This window comes from Anguilla rostrata, chromosome 8 (assembly GCF_018555375.3).
Source record: "Anguilla rostrata isolate EN2019 chromosome 8, ASM1855537v3, whole genome shotgun sequence".
Taxonomy (NCBI): domain Eukaryota; kingdom Metazoa; phylum Chordata; class Actinopteri; order Anguilliformes; family Anguillidae; genus Anguilla; species Anguilla rostrata.
Window position 1 is genome coordinate 18,300,786 of NC_057940.1, and position 23,288 is coordinate 18,324,073.

General features: G+C 38.7%; 1 protein-coding gene across 2 annotated transcripts in view; it reads right to left on the bottom strand.

Moving 5' to 3' along the window:
* Positions 1–7,815: 7,815 nt before the first annotated feature.
* The window catches only part of adcy8 (adenylate cyclase 8 (brain)), a 64,530-nt gene continuing 49,057 nt past the window's right edge, over positions 7,816–23,288 (bottom strand). For both annotated transcript variants that reach the window (XM_064346863.1, XM_064346864.1), the window contains 9 exons: positions 22,807–23,008; positions 21,434–21,523; positions 20,129–20,301; positions 18,703–18,784; positions 13,112–13,270; positions 10,993–11,139; positions 10,671–10,763; positions 9,489–9,603; positions 7,816–8,454 (listed from right to left, as the gene is read on the bottom strand). In XM_064346863.1, the coding sequence (XP_064202933.1) occupies positions 7,937–8,454; positions 9,489–9,603; positions 10,671–10,763; positions 10,993–11,139; positions 13,112–13,270; positions 18,703–18,784; positions 20,129–20,301; positions 21,434–21,523; positions 22,807–23,008 (1,579 nt within the window). In that variant the 3' untranslated portion in view covers positions 7,816–7,936. The remainder of the gene's footprint in view (positions 8,455–9,488; positions 9,604–10,670; positions 10,764–10,992; positions 11,140–13,111; positions 13,271–18,702; positions 18,785–20,128; positions 20,302–21,433; positions 21,524–22,806; positions 23,009–23,288) is intronic.

The window sequence follows — 23,288 nt, forward strand, 5'->3', positions numbered from 1 at the left end:
CAATCAATATTGAGTGAATCTGCATGGAATGCATGTTAATGTGTGTGTGTGTGTGAAATCATGGGTGCATTTATATTTATGTGTTCTTCACTGAATTATGGTAAGGCCCAGCTTGTGAATTATTGCTCATCTGGCTAAAAGCAGTTAGCAGTGCACTATTACTCCAAAATGAAAACATGATAAAACAAAGAAAACTCTAAAATAATGCATCTACATATGACACAACATACACAGCACATGTAATGTAGTTGTCAAAACATCATTCTTTGTGATTTCTGCATCAAATCTGCACAGTCGCTTAAGTGCTGAAAAGCACAACAACAGACCTACTCTTATTCTACTCGCTCTGTGTTCACACATACGCACACACGCACGCATACACACACACACACACACACGTACACACAAACAGTCCTCAGCCAGGCAGTATGTGAATAAACTATCCCAAGGATTGCAACTGGTTCCTTTAAACACCACTAAAAGGAAGGCTGTCCTAAACCCCAAATCCATTACATGAATAGATTTCAGGATTGGCTGGGACTAACGTGACACAACCAATCAGCTGCACATGGGTTGGCTCTGTTCAGCCGCCACTCCCGCCCACCTGGTGGTCCCACCTCGGAGCGTCAATCACATCACCGTGGCAACAGCAACGCAATTTACCACAGAGAGCTGCCAGCTAGGAATACTGAGTTTTGCTTTTCGGGTGGAGGGAGACATATAGATAAACCTGATTGGCCAACGCAATGTGGTGACATGTAAAGAGGCGGCTGTTGTGTGACGTAGAATAACTCCCCCCCCATTCATATTCATACAAGTAGCAGGCTACACTATGCATCTCCATCTCTGCTCAGTCCCCGGGGGATATTCAGAAACAGCAGGCAACGTTGCCCTTGACCTTCTGTGTATGATTAAAATATTGTGAGTACAGTGCCTCATTTTCATGTCATATCATATCACTTAAAGACACTTAATGTATATAATCTCAGTTTTAAAAAATAATATTTTTTTTCTTGTTGTATCAAGCAGACGCATTGCCCGTTAGGTTACTGCAACAAAAAGTACTTGGGATATACAGCCAAATCATTTTACTTTGTCAACAAGAAGTAAAAGAAGTAAAATTGTTTGGCCGTATATCTGGCGGATGCTCATTAAAATACTTAAGAAGCAAATAGTACTGCCTTGCAGGCCATAGAACTCTCTCCAGCTAACAAATACAGTCTTGCACTTGTGTTTCATGCAGGGGTATATCTCATTTACATATCCAATACATTTTCCATTTGATGATTGTTGTAGTCTGAACACAAGAAATGGGGTGTGGAAAAGATCTGAACAAATCTGATTTGAATCACGTCGGAATGTAGCATGGTTCTGATTCCCCCAGTATCAGATTTGAATGTAAACACTCTAGCATGTATCTTCTCCTGTCACCAAAACTCAATCCATAATAAGTGTGCCAGTGTCATAGGACAACCTGTCTGTGGCAGAGCTGGTCTTTAGGCTAGACGAACACTCACACATCTCCCTACTTGTTTGCTAAAAAAGGACCAATATTATTTTCATTATTTTCATTTCACAAACTGAAAAACAGGTGAATATGCTAAGGGGACGTACTCAAAAACATAGTCTACGAAAGCACTTGAGGCTAGCCATCAGGTTGCTGAGATTGTTGTTAAGACATAAAATCCAAGCACTTGTCAATGACATTACCAGAATGCAAAGCCATTAATACAATACTCGGTCCACAAGTAGCAAAAGAAATTACAAAGGTTCTTCTGCAAACTATACTGTCAATAGACGGATTAATGTTTGCACTGCTGAATAAGGAAGTCCCCTAAAGAGGGAGATATGTTGGGCTTGTTTTTTTTTTTTTAAATTTTTTTAAAAAAGGTCAAATTGATCAAAGATGTAATTGCCTTTTGGATTAAGCAGGATTACAAACAAATGTAAGCTTGCATTTGTTGATTGACAATGTTTAGTGGTTACTCTTTCTTCAAGTAGAATTGATGACACACATATTAAAAATTCATTATTGTTGGTTAGTTGAACATTAATAAATGTGTTATTAAGCTGGGTGCCAAGATTCTGATATTTCACTCAAGGTTATAACATTCACCATAAATTTGCCTGTAGTTTGTGTGATATTTCTGTACCTATTTTATTCTTGACACCCTGACCTTCTTTCTGGTAAAAAAAAGAAAGAAATAAAAATCTTAACTGTGGATTAAAACAATGATTTACTAAGAATGAATAAATGTATTGTATCATAAATTCAGTTGAATGTCAGACTGAAAGACCATAACATATAAACAGTCATGCATGAAAGAATTTACCCGTCTCCCGGTCTGTCTGACAATCAGATGTAGAAGGGTTTTTCACGTCATTGTGCGTGGTGCGTGTGGGAAAATTTATAGTGAACCGCCATGATTCTCAAGGCGCATGTGGTATCATGATCGCATTTATTGCCTCGTCTTGGCCGACCACCTCAGAATAGATTTCCTATTACAGAAGAAAGCCGAGGGGCGGCGCTGGGCGCCTGTCTGCACGGCTGCTCGGAGCCTCCAGCGGATTGCGGAACGTGCGGGTGGGAGGGGTTGCCATGGAAACCCATCGCGTGAGGCGAGAGGGAAGAGGGCTGGGCGAGGAGGGCACTGCAAAGCGTGGACTGAGATATAATCCAGCCCTGACGACTTCCTGCTCATCCCACATCCTCTGAAAACTTGTGGAATTCCTAATTGAATCCTGCATCTGCAATCCTGCATCTTATTCCCAGGCTATATGCTTTTGCTGCACATATGGAAAATATGAAAGAAAAACCAATCGAATAGAAACCAATAGAATTCAAATTTCTATGATTACTAAACTCATTTTCTCTTACTCTTTCTTTCCTACTAGCCACACAGAAAAGAAAACTGAAAAGGGAAGCAATTAAAATTATTGTAGGCTTGTGGCTGACGTTTTAAAAGAGGCATTTTTCCGTCAGTCAGACTGTGTACCTTCAAGGCTAAGACAGGAGACTTGGGGCATCATTTAGACATTCAGCCCCATGGATGCCAAGTTCACAACTCAGGTAGGCAACTGCACCCCCAGAAAAAAGGTTGCAGTGTGCTCAGGAATCAGAAAGATCTGAGAAAATGTGTGGGCAATGAAAGGGCTCGGCAAACCCACAGAGATGCAAACCTTGCAAGGGCACTGCTTTCATGCAAACCAGCCGTTCTGCCAGGTTTCTTCTTTGGTGGTTGTTTAAAAGCTCCAACTGACCATTTGACCATGATAAACAAATAATATCCATGCAGACCTTCCAAGAAACTTCCAGTCCTGGCATATCCGTCTGCATGAGATGCCTTCGGCAGGGAGACTCAATTACCAGGCATTCATGATGTCAGTTTATCAGACCACAGGGTATTCTAGCTGATCGACCTGCTATTCACTGACCATTGTTCTTTGTTGCTTTAACTTATTGAGCAGGGTCTGGCACACAATCCTGTCAGCATTTAATGGGTTTGTGTTTTATGATTGGGTAACTATGGGTCCGGGGTCAGAGGTGATGGCTCTCGTTCCCTGCACTCCATTTGCCATCAGCATGGGTTCTGTACTCTATATTGGCTCTTTCTTTCTAGGGAAGGGTGCCTAAGACACTCTCGATGTCTCACAAGCTACTCAACACAATTTAAATTGAAGCCAGCCACTGTTGTACCTCAATTTCATCATATAACAGTATTTCATTTAAAAAGTTAAAAAGGTGATCCTTTTAATATCACATTTTAAAAGGATATTCTTTATTTTATTCATCCATTTGGAGGATGGTCTTATCCAAACGGCATAAGACTGTATCTGTATCGACTGTAACTGAACATCTGTTGTGGCATCATCACACCTACAATCTGACATTATTAATGTTTCCATATCTCATGCTACATGGGACTGTGTGTGTGTGTGTGTGTGTGTGTAAGCAGTGGGTAGACTTTCTTACAGTGGAATCAAAATTAAATACACATCAGACCAACTTTAACTTTATTATCTCATCCGGGTAAATGTATACGCAACATCTATATGTATACGCAATAGAAAATACTTTTTGATAAAATATTAACCAGTATTTAACATGATAATTTTTGAATGTAATTAAATTTTTTTCTTATTAAATTAATAACAAATAATATTAATAAATAATGGCAGATTCCCACTTCACGTGGTGTTCCCAAGAATAAGGTCTGAAATTCATTCTACAGTAGATCTCTAAGGGGGCTGTAGTGATCTGAACTTCAAGCTGGTTCATTAGACCTGCTCTGATACAAATTGAGACAAACAGTCTCAATTTGACTTAAGTAATATGATTGTAACTGCCCGTTCATTATCTCAATCCAAACCTCCTTAAAACACTTTCAAATTTTCACATAATTACATTTTACACATTGTGACGTAGCTATACCTTGTTATAGCACACATCAAGTAGTGGCTTCCATTTAAAGGGAAACCAACTTGGGACAGTTGAAAGGCTTCAATTGAGCATGTTAGGTCAAGAAGTATTGTTTTCTACAGACATACACCTCTGATGCAGTGAGCATTACATTTTTACAGCCTTATGTGTTCAAATAAAATAAGCTAAAGGAGTGGTTTCAAGGTAGTTTCGTCTGCCATCTTGTGGAGAAATAATGTTTTCTTTTTTTTTCCAAACATTGTGGTATGCTTTCAGTGATAAGATCCGATTAAATAATTGCTGTTTTATTTTACATTTAAAGGTTCTGGAATCTATAAATCTCATAATAACAATAATAACATCATAATATGCATGTATATTCATGCACATTGCAAATAAATACATGAATCATAAAAAAATCTTGTACTGACTCTGATCTGTGTCTTGGGCACCATCTGCTGGTAAGAAACTGTCTTTACCATGTGTTAGGGCCATGGTATGTTCTAGGGGTGCATCCCAATACTCAAAAAATGCATCTTTTTTCCTCCCCTACCATCTCGTCTCCTCCATGCCCTGGAATCGGATCTTTGTGTCATCCCTCCCTCTAGTGTCCCAATATTGGAGAAGACGAGGGCACAGAACTGCGTTGGCTTCAAAATTGTCTCCTCCCCTTCTCTCCTCCACAAACGTCTGGTAAGAGACGAGTGGTAGTGGGGGAGGGGAGGAAAGGAGGTGAAGAGTTAAAAGTAATGGGGCACACCCCTAGTTTTCAGTGTGTGTAAACAAATCATCAAACCCCAAATAGCTGCATTTGTGGCAACCCTCCATACCCGGTCTTCAAGTTGAAAGGAGTGGCTGGTGTCTCTTTCATGTTGAAAATGACCTAAATGTTTAAGATTTAATAAAGATGAAATCCTTTCTACATTCAGTAACAGGCATTTGGAACATTAAAACTACACATTCAATTGCAATACATACATCAAAATATAAAAAATACAATTCATTGTTTTATAAGATGCGTGTTTTGTGAGGTGATATTTCAATGACTTTGTAAGTTTAAAAGTTGCAAGGATGTGAATTAATCTGAATATATTATTTGTACAAAGCCACATATTAATGAATCACAAATGCAATGGATTGCCTGCTAAGGCAATGCTTAAATACTGCTTTGTTGTTCTCTCCATCTTAGCCACAAATTAAAATTGATTTTGTGAGTTAGTTTGTAATGTACTCCTCCCATAAACCAATACTTATTCTCAGCTAAATGGTACAAACCTGATACATAAGGTCAATTATTATTAATTCTAAAAAAGGCAACAAAAAGAATTTTCTTAATGCTACTAATCTTAATTTGTGTTGGCAAAGGCTATTAAGTATTGTATCCATTCCCGCCTGTGTTCTGATGGTGGGTGAATATGCTTTCCACATAAAACAGATCTAGAAGAACAAGGAGGCTCAGTGCTGCCATCTTGCTGCCAAGATTGTGAAGCTGCACAGGGTGGGTTTAGCAGCTGGAGAAAAATTGGAAATCTCTTCTCATCGCATGGCTTCCATGCAAACATGCGGTGCACATAGGCTACTAGATTCTAGATTAGATTACATGTATTAATTCACACGTCTATTGTGGAGCCTTGCATATGAGCAGAACCTTCCATTTTTTCCATTACCTTCTGTGTTGGAAAAAAAAAAGAGCTTCATATCCTCGATGTGACAGCCGTCAGGTTTATCGCATTGCAGCAGGTGTCTGTGATGTGCAGTATTATTGCCATCTTTCCCATAATACAACGGGGGCTAGCAGACATCCGCTGATAATTGTGGCGGCAGCCTATGCATCAGCACCCGTGGTGGAGATTAGTTCCAGTCACCAGGCCCACACCTGGAAGATGTCGCTTCGGAGCAGTAATTCCTCTCAAGGAATCTTACACAACTCAATAATGACAGAACGCTATGCATCTAATATTAGACCCAACAACAAATTTAGTGCTCTGACTGTGGCTCCAGAATCAGCTAGTTTGGGCAAATGTGCGCAAGTATGAATTTAAGAATAAGTATAAGCCAATGTACAGCAAAATATCACAACTGTCTAATAAGCGGCCATATATTTATTGTGCATGGTTGGCTCACTTGAAATTCATACACATGGATCCAGAAAAACTAAATAAAATCAAACTCAGTGAACCATTGATGTGTTAGTGCATTGCCTCTATGCCCATGAATGTAAATATCTGAAAAAGATTTTTACAACTTTATATTAACTTGTGGACTTCATCAGTGTTGGAAGTGTGGCATATATAATTTTATAGTTACTATAAATGATCAGAATCTGTACTATTACTTACCTTGACACTGCTCTGACAGGTGTTATTATGAACACTAGGTATGGATAGCATCAAGTAAAAAGAGCACATGTGGGGTGTTATAGGCTATGCATTTAAGTCTTCTACCCCCTAGGGGTTGAATGACCTTCTGTGTCAAGCAATGTGTCAAATTATTATTCAAGTAATTACAGCAATCTTCTCATTTCGTCTTTCAGTTACCTTGTAATCAGGCCCATAAGAAAAATGACACTTTTCTGTTGTCTGGCATTCATCCTGTGTCTGCTCAGTGTATTAGACTACATAACACTCATTCTGACGGGTAACAGAGAACGCTGAAACACTTTTAGCCTTCCTGTTACTTCATTTGCTGCTTTATGGGTTATTGTTTGTGAGCACCATGGAATTTTTGTGTCAGAGTTCCATGCATTCATCACCTGCTTGAGTTTATTGCGTGTTGTGTGAATGCTGCCTTTCTGACCCTCAAACCATTAGATGTGGCAAGAATCTTTCCAAGAGTAGTTTCTCTTAAAACATACAGTCCTACAGTACATTCCTTCTGTGAAACAGTGCTGGATATAATCTCTGTGATAGAATACCCCATCTGGTTTAGCATGTCTTATTGGTAGAGAATAACATTCATGAATCTCTCAGATTCTGTAACCCTTACTTTGTTTTCACAAAATGTGCACCACACTTGTTAGAAAATGCATGTAATATTGGTGATCCACTCCTCTCTAACCCATTATGTTTTACATCAGATGTTTACCCCACACATGCCCATCCCATTTTTTTTGTTTTTGCCTGTATTTATATGACTTTACCCAGAGATTTCATGAAAACTGTAAATTTGGCTATAATTATGTTAACACACCACACTTTTAATAAAGCCCCTTGATGTAGATTTCCTTTCAGTCCTTAAATTCACTGAATGTAACCAGCATGTTGAAACTTTTTAATGCTGAAGAATGTGGTTCTCTGGTGTTAACTAAATGACACTTAAACTCTTTAACATGTCCTCCCATGGTAAGGCTGAAAACGACAAGCACCGTGTCACCACTACACAAAACACAGGCCCCATTTATAAAAAAATTAAACCAATTTTATTGTGTTTTCATATATAAAAGAAATACAAAAAATGGAACGCTGACATCGGATGGGCGGAAAAAAAAAACCTGGACAGAAAATAGAGGGCGGAGCCTTACGGCAGCTCCGCCTTGTCGGCGGCCTCGGTGTGGCCGTGGGCGTGAGCGTGACCGTGGGCGTGTGCGGACGCCTCGGGCCCCGCGGCCGCCAGCAGCGTCCTGCGGTTGTAGTGTCCCTTCATGATGCCCGAGTTGTTGTTCTCGTTGAGGATCTGCTTCTGCTTCTGGCGGTTGAGCGACTGCACCAGGCCCAGCACCACGGCGGCCAGCGAGTACTGGCCCGTGAGCCTGCGTGGCTGCAGGATGAGCGGGTTGGGCTGGACCCGCCCCAGCAGGAAGTGGGTGCGGATCTTGCCCTCCTGCTCGCTGATGCCCTTGACGTAGATCTCGCCTCGGTACTCAAAGGCGAAGCCGCGCTCCTTCAGGATGAGGTACGTATCCTCAGGCACTTGGATCTTGCCGCTGATGCCGGTGCTGTCCATGCGGCTCGCCAGATTCACCGTCTTGCCCCAGATGTCGTACTGCGGCTTCTTGGCACCGATTACCCCGGCAACAACGGAACCATGTGCAATACCTGTAGAGGCAGCAGGGAGACACTTATCATGCAGCACTTACACTACAACATGCCAAATTACAATGAGCTAAACAACTTTACTGAAAAGTACTGTAACTACTTACAGTATATTACCAAATGAACTGACACTTTTTCACCTTATAAATTGCATTTCGCATTCTGAATGAAAGCCATTCTCAGGAAAATTTTCAGTTAGTATTTATGAGTCCAACAGGAATGCAGTCTTGACATTATTAAGTCATTATTTTCCATGTTACTTTAACACAACAAAATAAAACACAAAATGCATCAAAATTCAAGTCTACTGCTAGCAAGGCCGTCATTCAAGTTCATGTGCTTTGTCCTCAACTATCAATGGTGAATTTAGTATTATTATGGTTTCTGCCTTTGCAGGAAATCACAGTGTTGTTAAATAATGTATATAAAATATGGTGCATTAAATCACTAGTTTTTGGAAAACCGACAAGCGCTGCAGTCTGGAATTAAATCCTGCCTATTCTAGCACCATTTTAGTCTGTCATGGATACAAATTCAGCCCTGGTTTTCTTTTCTCCCAGGCAATTAATTGAATAATTAGTGCTACTGATTGGCCAGACTGTCTTCACACCTGACACCCAGGTATTGGAAGGGTAGGAAACCAGCAGTTGGACTTGGATTTCTGTTACAGGGCCTTGTGTATGTACGTGAATACATTACTGAAGTTATGGACAATGCATATATCAGACAGACTGATCCTTGAATGCACAAAACTGAGCAGTTTTACTAAGAAGCAATAGCACTGTGAGGCACGGGTCGATTTGTACTATTCACCGAATACAGTCACACATTACTGTAGACTCCAATCAGCAGCATTTGATCATAATTGGCACTAACTCTTTAATAAAGGAATTTAATCAGAGTTTAAATTTAAACAGAAAAGAAAAATATAATATAGTAACATAAACTATGACTCATATTTAAATATAAATAATAAAAATAAAATACTGTTCCCGCCATTTTAAATGGCAGATGGATATGACAGCAGAATATCTTACCGATACGCAGCTCAAAATTGTTGAAGGAATGCTTGTTGATCTCCTGGATGCTCTCATTCAGGGCGATGGCAAAGTCAGCGAGGGCACACAAGTGGCCCCACTTGTCCTCACATTGCTGTATTGGTACATACAGAGAGGAGAAAGGATAGCTTATTTCTGATTGGAAGAACAAAATCATGTGACACTAGCAATGGTCTTAAAGAAGACCTTAAAGGCTGTTAGCAGAAAACCTACACTTCTAATTGAACATATATCACTTTGCTGAAATGCATTTTAGAGAATGACATCAATTGGACTCCAGGTAGGCATTTAACATTTAGTATATACTATATCAACCAAACAAGCAATTGACAGCAGAAAGTGTGTTTATTGGGTCTTGCTAAACAAGCAGTCTATGTGCCCTCTGACTTTTTAATACTTAGAGCCGACGGAGAGACCATATTCAATGGCATTCCATTCCATTCAGCCATTTGTAATTTATTCCCATTGACATTCTTCTATAAATGTGTAATAAAGCCTTTATAGATTTTTTCATGGTTTATATTGCCCAAATGTACTGCTATTTTGTGCTGCTATAAATGTAGCCCCATGTGAAAAATGTGTATACTTTAGGAAACTTGAAGTATAATTATATAAACTTTCATTTTGCTTCCAGTGAAGCATAAAATAGCATACTTCTGCAAACTATAAGCGTAACTGTAAAATGAAGACACAGATGCGAGGAACCTGGCGCAAAGCAAAGAGGGGGTTGCCTCTGTGAAGATAAATTATTTCCCGAAGTGCCTCGGGGTGCATTATCACACTTATTACATGGCTAATTACCTTACGAAAAAAGTCAATCAATAATTTGACACAAAGTTTTGTTTTTAAAGTGCTGTCATTGGTCCAAATAAATAGAAATTAATATGATGCTTTTTAGTTCATATTAAGAAATTATGTTCTCGTAGATAATACAGGCCTATGCGGGAGTACTGGCTAATGGGAGTATCGCACTAAGATATGAGGCAAGTAAATGGTGGAGTAAAGTTAAAATATAAAATGGTATACTTCAATTTTACTTAGGGATGCTATGCTTTCCACAAAAGATTGTATAAAGTTATAAAGATTGTAAAGATTGGTTCATTGAATTAAAGTTGTACAACACATTTTTAATTTAAACTCTCTTCAGTATTGATTTTTTACCTGTTTTTCAGGTGACAACCCTGAAACTGCCATGTATGTACTACCAATGGTCTTTATCTTCTCAATGTCTTGAAATCGGTCTTCACCCAGCAACTGCAAAAACAAATGCAAATAAATAAAGAATACCATACTGTTTCCAAAGGCCAAAGGCTATGAGGATATTAACTGGGCATAGAAATTAATAGAGCAGTTCGTTTAAAACAGGAATTTATAGCAAACATTAGAATCGTGCTACGTTCAAGGGCATAAAGCGAGGCACATTATAAAGGTACACGCAACAGAAATGTGAAGGCAAACGATGAGTCACTTCCCCAAGGGTTACCTCATCAAAGTCAGCGATGATCTCATTCAAGAGGCGCAGGCATTCGACGCCCTGGTTGTTCATCTCGGTTTGGGAGTAGAAGTCGGCGAAGCCTGGGATGGAGGCAAACATCACGCCCACGGTGTCATAGGACTGGGAATACAGCTCCTGTGTGAAGCAAGAAGGCAGGTCATTACCAGCGGCCCTCACAACAGTGCGCCACCACTTAAAGTACCTCAGGTAGCACCGACGCTATTCTCAAGATTCATTCTGTTCAACAGACAACGGGAGCCTGGTGAGGGTTTGTCCTGCTATGCACTATAATTCCAGTAGGTGGCAGTGTTATATCATGCTAGTTACAGACAAAAAAAAGGTTATTTTTTCACCTCAGCCAGGTCATTGGTGTTCCAATTTAAAATTAAAATCAAATGGCGGCATCTTTCATTGCTCAGGTCCTTATAAACACCCAGATCATGTAGGAGGGTGGCGATCAAGAATAGCTACGTTACATCAGAGATAAGTACCCAATTGTCAGTTCTCCTGGCTAAAATGAATAAACCTATCTGTATATGTGAAATGAAATGTGTATGCTGTTATGGGCTGTTCCATTATTAATGGGAAGCCTATTAACATATGGCACTGCCATCTAATTATGATATATTACCAAGAGAAATATTACATTTTAATTGGGTAATATGTCTGTCTGTGAACTTATAAGCATGCTAATTCAATTATAACAAATACATTTTATTCCTTGATTTTGTCTACACAATTTTGAGGAAACAGTAAATTATGAAAAAATTAATCTTGATGTCTTCAGATCTTAACTCCAAGCCAGTGGTGCTCTATAGGTCATACAATAATACAGGAACATCTCTCACTGATGACAAATAGCACCCTGTCAGCACCTGCTGCATTCTTGGGAGGAGTTCATTTGACAGACACCTGAGGAAACCAGGGCAGCTCAGTTTGCAAGTTTTGCAAAAAAAAAAAAAAAAGCAGAGCATTTCATTCAGTTGAGTGGGCAAACTGAAAATCAATCCTTTCGCACGAGCAAATTGGCAATGTGCAATTGCCTACTGCAAAAGAAGCAAATACAAATGTGCGAGGCAAGGATCCTTAACTCATAAAGCTTTCCAGTCGACAGAATGGATTCACACAGTGAAAGCCTTTGAAGAGAACATCTTTCCCATCCCACTGTTTATTTGCCGCTGAAGTTTCCCAAAACCAATTATGCGGTTCAGTGTAGGAACAGAGAAGGCAGGGAGAAGCAGTCTTCTCCCAGTGCAAATACACATGCACCGGATTGGGTGCACAGAGAACAGAGCAGTCTGACATTCTTCAGCACCTCTACCATGGAAAATGGGAGGGCTGATTCTAATATGCTTTTGTAATTGCAATATGTTTTTGTGATTGTGACGTTTTTCTGATTGTGATATGTTTTTGTAATTGTGGTGCATATGTTTTTGTGATTGTGAAACATTGTGATTGCGATACATTTTTGTGATTGTGGTATGTTTTTGTGATCATGATATACAGTATTGTTGTGATTGTGATGTTGTTGTTGTCTCCCCTGCCTTAGTTGAATGTACTTACTGTAAATTGCCCTTGGTACGAGCATTTGCTTAATGACAATAGTTGCAGCTGCCTTGTGAAAGCAGGATTGTGTTATTTTGTATACACGTGTCTTAATACACTCTTTTGAAACACAATCTGTGAAACTTCATGGTCCTCCACCATAATGATCTACATAGACTAATATTTAAATAACTATATCCATTTTTAATATTCATGATGAACTGACATGCAGCACATACAGTATGTGTTATGGCCATAAGACAGCATGTGCCATAGGTTGGATTTATGTTTCATATTGTGTATCACTGTAGTATGCACATTATAACAGGAGTAGTGTTCAACCTAAGTGGAACAATGTCTCCAATTTTCAGTTACGCATGCAATGAAAAAATGAAAAATGTTTTATAAAACTGAAGCGGCGTAAAATATATGCATAACAGTCACTTAATGTGAAAGTGTGGTGCGGTTAGAAGCATTTTCTCCCTGGGGAAATAGAGGAAAAAGGATAAAAATGAAATTATACTGAATGAAAGGAAACCGGCCAGCAGGACTCTCCCATCACCTCGTTGTCCCGGTCTTTCTCCAGGAAGTGGCGGGCAACGTGGCTGGGCAGGATGTTCCGCAGCATGTTCTCGTTGTGTTCTCTCAGCTCTTTCATCTCGTTGATCTCCTCCTTGGCCTGCACGCGCCACAGGAAGTCCAGCCGCGCCGTGTACTCCAGCTAGGCGCAGAGAGGAGACAGACAAATGAGCGCCTGTCCCCCGCAAAGTGGAAAAGAAACCAGCCGCAAGGACGCCATTTTGGTCTCAAGCTAACAGCTACGATACCGCAATAATGATACCTTGTCTCTTTATTTCCAGCATGCATTTAAGTATGAGCAATGTTTTGCGAGAAATGTCACAAAAATTTGAAAAGCTAGATTATGTTACTTTTAATATAGCATTAATAACAGCAGTATAAATCACTACAGAATTAGTTGTTAATGTCTGTACTGTAGGTATATACTATTTTATCAATTTTTTTTTGTAAAACTGAGAAATGAAATTTAATGAGAAATAACATAAATGAGAAGTTACATTTAACAGTGTGCCAACGTATTATTTGAAAGTTTAGTATTTTGTAAAATGGAACAAAAAAGATTACAGTTGGCCTCAAATAAACCAGATTAGTTTAAATTAAAAATTCACTCAATTTAAAAGGTCGCCGAAGACTCAGCACGAAAGGACCAGTTCAATTATTAAAAAGGGAATATAGAAACCTAATCAACAACACAAATGCAATTTTCATAATTTTCAAAAAAGAGGGACAGTAATTTTCTTCAGTTTGCCCAGTGCTCAGCCGCAAACGTACTATTCATTACTCATCCTGATGGGGAGACAATATTTCCAATATATGTCAACTTGCTTGTAAAACTAGTCCTTGAATAGTGATTACACTCACTTTTATGGTTGTGTTTGGCAGACTTTCAGTAACATGGCCTAAACTGATCTATAAAACCACATTTGTTGATCTGGCCTCTTAGTTTTATTGATGATTACCTAGAAGAGGTTGTATAATAGTATGATTTACACAATGCTAAATGTCTATTTTTGTAATATCCTTCAAGGTAACAGAACTGTAAGTGGCCAAATGTATCTCCATCTCAGGCGCATGTGTACTACTCAGCAAACTCCCACACTGTGATACACGCTATTTCTGCCAGGTGCAATTTGAGTGAGTCTCAATTGCTATGGAGATGGAAGATGCTCTCATTCAGACCTGCAGTATTTGACAAAGTTTGTGAAGTTTGAAGGACTGAAAAATCAAAATGACACAGGTGCAAAAGAATTTGATTAATTTGAAATGGGTTCACCTAAATGTCAGAAGAAAACACATTTGCACTGAAGCATGAGTCAAAGTTGAGGGCAAATGTTGACGGAATTCCACCAATGTCCTGTTTTAAATAAAATGGTGGACTCAATTCTGCCAGTTCTTCTGTCTAGCCTTCGGTTTTCAAAGAAAGCGATCCTGAGACCAACTTCCAACCATGGCGTGGCTTATGTCTTTCTTTGAACAATGAGATGCTGAACTAAGGGCTCTATACAAATTTTATATTTTCCTAAGAACTCCCACCAGTGTGTATTTGCTTTTCACAGGGTAATCTTTCTGTAGCAAACTGTACATCACAAGTTGATTAGGAATTATTTCACAGTTACCAACTTTTCACAAGTATTTTGATGAATTAGCATTTGAATGTGATAAACAAAAATGAAGTTCAATTCAATACACCACTTGGAATGTGGCTTGAAATTATATACCTGGTGCTGCTATTAATTCCCTAAAATTGGGACACCACCAAAATATTCATCCAGGAAGACAGCAGTGTTTGTTTTCATCCATATTAATCTCACCATGTACACGATTGGAGTGAGAGAAAACCTATTAACCCAATACAGCTCTATCCAAAAAACACCAGGGCTTTTGCCATGTCTTTTAGGCCTACAGACAAGAAATAGTTACTTTGTGCCAAGCATTAATTAGCCCCCTGAGCCACATACTTGAGTCGTATCCATGGCATCCAAAGACAGCTTAATTACAGGGCAGCTGAGCTGATACGTTCTGCATGGTTCACGAGTTCCTCCCTGCAGATGTGTGAAGCGGCAGACCCACTGCACAGCTACTATCAAATGGGGAGCTGAGTGCTTCAGTTGTTCCTGTATACCACCCCTAAGGTAGAATCGCATTCTCGCTTCATGTTGTGAAGCCAGGGCTGTGAAGCACTGGGAACACACAACAACCAGTACTCTAGGCACCATTATTATAACAGCAAGGCTTATCAACAGCCTCACTATTATGCAAAACGTCCAAGCACAGTTTGCCTGTTTACTCGAATTAGCATTCCATTTCACAAATTTCTGTTTCTTTTTTTGCTTAAGGGCAAATCTTCATAATAAAATCCCGCGCATTCAGGCAGAAAACCCATTTTTGAAACTGTCAGTATCAAAATGCCATCTGACTCCATTCACATCTCACTTGTGCCAACCAAAACCGCTTAAGTTTTCAATGGCCTTTCAGAACTTCAGCACAAGAAAAGGGACCAGAAGTGGGCAGCACTGGAGAGCACGGGGACGTGGTCCTGTTTGCTTACTCAGAGAACACTCGAACTCGGTGAAAATGCTGCTCCGTAGTATATCCCCACTGATGAATCAGGGCCCTGGAGGAGGTGGTGTGGAAGGAACATTCTTGATTGCTGATGTTGTTGCTGACCAGCGCTGGGAAAATGTAACCATGTGCACTGGCACCATCCCTCACGAGGTCCTCCATTATAATGCTACAAAACCATCTCATCCTACCATGAGAGAGAGAGCTGGTGGGGAGGGAGTAAGCCATGTGTTTTGTAATATGCACAGATGGTTCCGGCATTTTCGTGTACATTTTGTCACCGTATTCACCCATCCTCAGTCCCACAGTCTCTTCCTTAATCACATTTCATAAAGTAATGGAAGAGGTGCGCGGAAATATGGCTACATGAAACATGTTGGGGTGCATCTAATGCACACTTGTGTCCCTGTGGCTTGGTCGAAGTAAGCATTGCTGGTGTTTATGAAAACTTGTGATGTGACAGAAACAGGGTACACACTGAATTTCCTGTCTAATATCTGTATTCACAGCAAGTCATTGTGAAATCTATTCGGAGAAAACATATATTTGGTTGATATGGTACAGTTATATTTCTGAATTCACTCGGTATTTAAGCACATCAGAAGTCATTGGTAATTTAGTATGATCACGCTGAAATCAAATTTTGATGGTGTTTTTTCTTATTATGTGTCTAATTAGTTTTCAGTAAGAGCTATTCATATTGTGGCATCTGTACTACAAATACTCCGTTTGGGGTTTAAAGTTTTATGACAGATATAGTTTCAAAATATGTAAACAAAAATTTATTTTTTGAGAAAATACTGGAAAATACTCACAGCATGCTGAGAAATCTAGAATGAGCAGCATTAAAAGTTCTTCATTCATTTTCAATTATCTGATTTTGAACCAGTGCAGTACCAGTTAAAAAGAAAAAACTAATATAAATTGCCCTTTACTGCTTCATTCACTGACATATTTTTGGTGAGATTATTTTTATTATATCATGTTGTAAATATCCAGCTGTAGTTAATATTAAACTGTATGAAAGGTTGCATCAAAGAAACCATCCTACTATTGATGTACTGTATAGGTGTTCTCCATTCCATATTTGAAAACCACACTATATCATGCTGTCAATATCCAACTATCATTACTGACATATTGTCAATAATTTTGGCATCCTCCTTTGGTCAGACGTCAACCTGTCCACATTAGGTTTATAATACGGCACACCATTAAACTTCAAAAGTAACAGTTTAAAAAAAAAAATCAAATCCAACACTTGCTGTTCGGTTTTTTCTCAAAGTGGAGTCTGATCTACTTTAAGAGGGGTCTAAAGCAGCCTATGAGAAATTATTGAAAAACTGTCATCTAACCAGGTGTCATGAAGGCCTTTGTGTTGACAGGTTAATATTTGACCATAGTGGCAAGGCCGTGAGAGTAGTGCGTGTTAATATCCAACTGTGTTCAGTCACATAAAGAATATCCAGATATAGGGCTATATTTTAACGATCTAAGCGCATGGTCTAATCTGTGTCCAAATCTACTTTTGTTAGTTTAATGGCGGATAATCTGAGCACAAGGTAAGGTGCATGGTTCAAAGGGGTTGTACTTAGTCTCTTAATTAATCATAGGTGTGTTTTGGGCGTAACATGAAATAAACCAATCAGAGTGTCATCTCCCATTCCCTTTAAAAGCCAGGTGCGCTTGCACCTTGACGGATTGCTATTATAATGGCGGTTTGGCGGATTCTGATAAATATTATGACTAACTATTATGACATGTATTTTTTAAAAAATATTGCGCTTTGTGCACCCGCCTATGTAGGCGCATATTACTATCTTAATAATGCGCCCTTAAAATAACAGAAAAATACAGCGCCATTGACTTAAGACCAGTTTTTTGTTGGTCAATCGCGCAATCGCTTCCCGCTGCCTCAAGATAGCGATGCGCCAACAATGCGTCTGATCACACCTCATTTTAAGACCAACACGCCCATGGGCGCTCAGATGGTCGCTAGTACATTTGTTATTTAACCAACATGGGCGCTGGACGGGAAAATGACAACTGTGCCAGTCTGAAACTAGTCTGAAACTAGACACTTGCGTTGCGCTTGGCGCTGCTTTGCGCCGGGTGTAAGATAGAGCCCATAGACAGTAATATTTGTGAATATACTCTACATAAACATGTGGATAATGCTATATTAAGAACAACAAACTAAAGTTAATGTCTTATTGTGAATATCTGAAAGAATGGTAGCAAAACTGCTGTATACAGGCAGAGAAAATATTATGTTCATATAGCACGCAGTTCATTAATTCAAATGGATGAAATTGCTTTCTGCTTGCTTGGAAAAGTACTCTGTCTAAGAGTTTAAAGATAGATGGCATTTTCAAAATGTTAAACATAATGTACTGTACTGATCCATAATTGAAGGCACAGCAATAGAGCTGTATTCAATTTCCCACCCTGCTCCTATCAGCATGAACGTACTTAATGGCGGCTGACCTCATACTTGTGCTGAATGTGGAAAAAATTAAGATGGTCATTTAAAAAAATTGATCATTTACATCACGGTAAATTACGGATGGTGTTATAGCTCTACTGTGAAGCTGAATCTGAGCAATGAAGGTCTAATCCAATGCAATTCATCATCATCACAAGCAATACTGGCCCAGTGTTTGGTTGGTAGATGAATTTAAAAAGAACAGATAAGATAAATTCATGAACATATTGTGTAGTCTGATGGTAATTTTGAATGAATGGATAAGCTGTACAGGTGAAAAGATGGCTGAATAGTTCTGTATGTACACAGTCATTATCTCTAGCAACTCTTTATTCTGACACAAACGTAAGCTCAAATAGCCATTCAGTTGTAAACCTGCCAGCGCAATTCATTCTCCACATTCTGATAGTCCTATTTGATAACACCAAGGACCAACACAACAATACCTGAGGGCATGTGCCACTATGATCTACAGCATGGCAAATACTGTACATTCATTTTTACATCTGAGTCAATGTCATTCTTACCTGTTGCCCGTGATAAAACACAGCTAGTAGAAACATCGCCATCAAAAGAAGAGATGTCTCCTTGGTCCCCAGGAAATTTTTGCTGAAAAAAAAACAAAAACACATGGCACAATAATTACTTGAATATGTAAACTGGGTTTATGTGCAAATCAGTATATTTTATCAAGGAATAGAAAGCGCTAAGGCACGAAGTAAACTACTTTGTTTTTGGGACAATAAATATTTAACTAAGCTCTCTTTTGTTTATAATACTATTATTTTTATTATTTTTCACAGATCCTTTTCCATTAATTTCAGCAGCCACAAGAATGACAGACATAACAAAGATATATAGTTAAAAATACATATTCTTTAAAATTATATATATATGTCATTTGCACCAGAACATAACATTTTCCAAATGCGTAATAGGCCTCTAATGGAGTATTATTTTGAACAATGCAGTATAGTGACCAGTGTGCATAATGGCATTGCATTGTGTCTATGATAATCGATGGCCACATAACACTCCCCCCCAACACATCACATTATTGTATATTTTGTTGTACATATAATACAGTTACTGTATGTCTCTTTGTAGTACATGTCATCGGGGTTCTTTTGGGACATTCTTACACATTTTGAGGATACCCTGTCATAGTAAAACGTTGACAGTTGTTGCAGTAGTTCTTTTCACCCTCGATTATTGTGTGTACCTGGGCCTTGCTTCTTGTTGGGTACAACAACCAAATTCAAATTAGGTAAAAAACTATATTTTATTTGCAGCCTTTATTTATTCCTGAAAGGCTTGACAGAGCCTACGATTACTTAAATCCATTTGGCAATTTAATTTTAATGAAATGTTGGTTTTGGAAAGGTTGTCAATGCATTTTCACAAGGCGAGAGTGCTTTTGCTGGTAGCCTATTGGAATTGATAAAGAGTAAAGCTGCATGGGCCTGAGAAAGCCGGTCAAGTGCGGGAGGTTCGCTGTCATTTAAACAACATTAATTTATCGGCTAAAAACAGCCCCTCCAAATTCTGTCATGAGGGTGAATGCAGGTGGACTACAATTCAAAGCAGAGTACTTGCTACTTCTTAGGTGAATACCAGGACGTCAAACATGTTAGCATCAGTTTTTTTGGTATGGACTCTTGGACTTCGACAGAAACATATATAATGCGTAATGGCCCAGTAATCAAACCCAACTTGTTTTTCAGGCATTCGCATCATTTTGATGTTAGAGAAATGGGTCAGATAATATCAGGTCAAACTAATGATATCCATTATTTTATCTATATTATTTTCACTTTTTTTTTCCCTGGCAAGTATTGTAAAATCATCTAAATCTCCCACAGACCAAACTACAAAAGAAAAGAAAAATGGTGTGACTGACAGGCAAAGGAAGACTAGGCAGTTGGAGGGCGGAGTCAGTCAGCTCAGACTTACTCTCCGTTGTGGTGGAAGTTGTCATAGCGCACAAAGAGCGACGTGTAGAATGCCTCCGTGAGCAGGGAGTAAATGGCGATCATGATGAGCAGAATTGCCAGTTTCAGAACTGAGTTCAGGCGCAAAAATACAGCACAGGTCACCATGGCCAACACGCCCGTAAAGACGAAGTACTGTGAACAAGGAAAGGCAAATATCAAACTGTGAAAAAGTAAAGATATTTCCTTGAAAAGTAAGCATGTTTCTCTTTACCTTACAACTGTTACCACACAGGAAAATGTTTTGTGCTAAAATACAAACCGTGCATATTTTAGTGTGTACACACGTACGGTATATCTGACTGCTTGTGCTTCTACCCGATAATTACATAAGATATGTTTGTGTGATTAGAATTTAAGTAGACATCGTGTAGACATTGCATAAACATAATTCGGTAGGTACTGGGTTCTGTGTAGAACTAATATTCAATTATGGAAAGGTTTAATGAGATAATACATTACATAAAGTGCAAATGCTCATCACTGTAACCCGAGACACTTAAACATCTACTGTGACATTAATTCATATTAAGTTAGTGCAGTATATTGGTATATTGACTGCCTGCTATAAAGTGGGATCTTTGCTGATCTGTTTAAATTGTGGCTCAGACAGAATGAATAAGTATTTGAATTTGTCTGAATCAATGCACCACAAATTCATTTATTTCAGTCCCCAAAGTCTATTTACATTTTTCACAGAATAATGTTCAAAAACAGCAATTTTATAGAGACAATTTAGATTTTTGCACATGAATTCACAAAAGGTTGAAAATACTCCAAAAGATTTAGAAAGAAAGTCCCCTTGATAGGCTCCAAAATATTTAGGAATATTGAGGGCCAGTTCTGGCGAACTTGAGAATAATCTTTCAAGTGAGAGAGAAAGAGAGAAAAAAAAACTTTCAAAGGAATTTGCAAGGGTCTATTCCTTCACATTCACAATCCTATATAAAGTGTACGCTACATCACAAGTGTCACAAGAACATCAATAAAACAATACAGATGGCCTCACAATTCCTGGAACTGAAAGCAGAACTGGGTCACCAATTTCAACCCTAACCTTTTGAAAAGCTTTTATCAAAGCATACATTATTTAAAATATGAAAATGAAGCTTCAAGAAAGTATCAATTACAAAAGTGCAGGACATAAGCAACAACACTTAGTGCATAGGTCATAACAAAAATGATGGGATGTAAACAACATACTTACATATGCCATGCATAGGTCATGACACTTTCACTCAAAAAGTAGAATTGTAAGACTGTATACCTCAGGGTAGAAACATATGTCAGGTATTGAGGACGATGAGTTGTACGTCTGGTTCCTGATGGTTGCAGACTTGTCAAAATCACACCACAGCTGGCCAGTTCCAGTAGAGAAGAAAAAGCGTTACCATAACATACATAATGCAATATACACACTAACATTCACCAGAACTTTGTGGCTTGTGGTTAACCATCCTTTGTGCTGTCATTTTTAATGGGATATAAAAATGTTGGAAAAGGTAATGGTTAGAATTTGTTTCAGTACTACGGTTTTGGTATGTTTTCAGCATTTTCAATCTGAGAGGGATAGCACAATGAAACAGCAGGATGCTAATCTTCAGGAGATAATGGGAACAATGAAAGTGCATGTGAACAAATTTTTCTCGCATTATTAATAATGCAATCCTTTAAAGCCTCCAACAATCAGTCTTATTTTCTATTCATGGTTTCTGAATATTCAGTGTATTACTGTGTACAATACACAAAGACTCATATTTTTCTTTTTCACATATTTAGAAAAGAAACGGCAGTATCCAAATCAATTTGATTCCCCAGCTGTTTTGTCCCTAAGGACCCTGCATGTTCTTGTTGTACTCCACTGTCTTTCCAATATATCTTCCTTTATGATAATTTCCCAAAATTCATTAGAGAGCAGACTCATTACAATGGGACTCTGAAATCACACATTCACATGAGATAATGCATTTCTCTTTCAGTGTTCTGATTCTGTGGTCTTTGGTAAAGGTTATCAGTGGCGTTGTGCAGATTTCTGCTGCGTGACTGCCCAACTACTATGTTCTGTTTGGCTATGTAAATTAGTGTAATTGGAAATAGAATGTGGCTACTGATGAGAAGAACAATGAATGACGTTGAAAGTACTGACTTCCATGTTCAAATATGCGCAATAACTGGATGTTCTTTGGGATTGGGATTGTGTGTGTGTGTGTGTGTGTGTGCATGGACTGTGGAAGAATAAGAAAATACACCACTGGTATCTTCAGTGTAAAAGTTCAGTCTGCAATTAAAGTGCAATTGATGGTAAATTAAAATGGCCATGCATCATATGATACAATTTCCTGGAATCTCTTTAAATTACAGTTCTAATAATATTAATAAATACACGTGTTAATTAATAAAAAATCATTTAAAAATTCAGATTTTAATTTTTCTATTTTTAATAAATGTATTAAATAATAATTAATTCATACATTTAGTCAGATTTGGCCTGTGACCACTCACTTCACGCATTTAATCTATCTGTAGATTTGAGAAGGCTCAGTAAAAGGGCTCAGCTGCAGTTCCCTACTTGGGAAGCACATTTTCTACCGCTCCACTTTTCGCCCTGCAGCAAGAGGAGATTACAGAAGCTGCACTTACGATGTTGATCATGGCAGCAAGGAAGTTGATGAGGATGGAGACGAAGATGATGACATTCCTGGCCACATAGGTCTCATTGATCCAGCAGCAGGTCTTACGGAGGACCAGAGGCAGACACTTGTAGTCCTCAGCAGTGGTGACCAGGACAAGGGCAGAATGCAGCATGATCAGTATGGAGAACTGGATCACCATGGTTACCATCCTGCCGAGACATGCACACAAGTACACAGGCACACGGTCAGCTACAGTGACAATTCTTGCCACCAACAGTTTTTTTAATTTTTTTTTAAAATCAAATGCAGCTGTTCTGTGTTTCATTTTGACCAGTTTGAATCTTTCAACTGATGAAATATACCACAATGACATGACATGGGACTTCAAAATTGTAAAACTGATATCTGTAATATATACTGTCTGGAGACAGGATTAAAGTCATTTGGCTTCCTAAAGAAAATTAAGTGTCTTATCCCACAGTTAGAGTT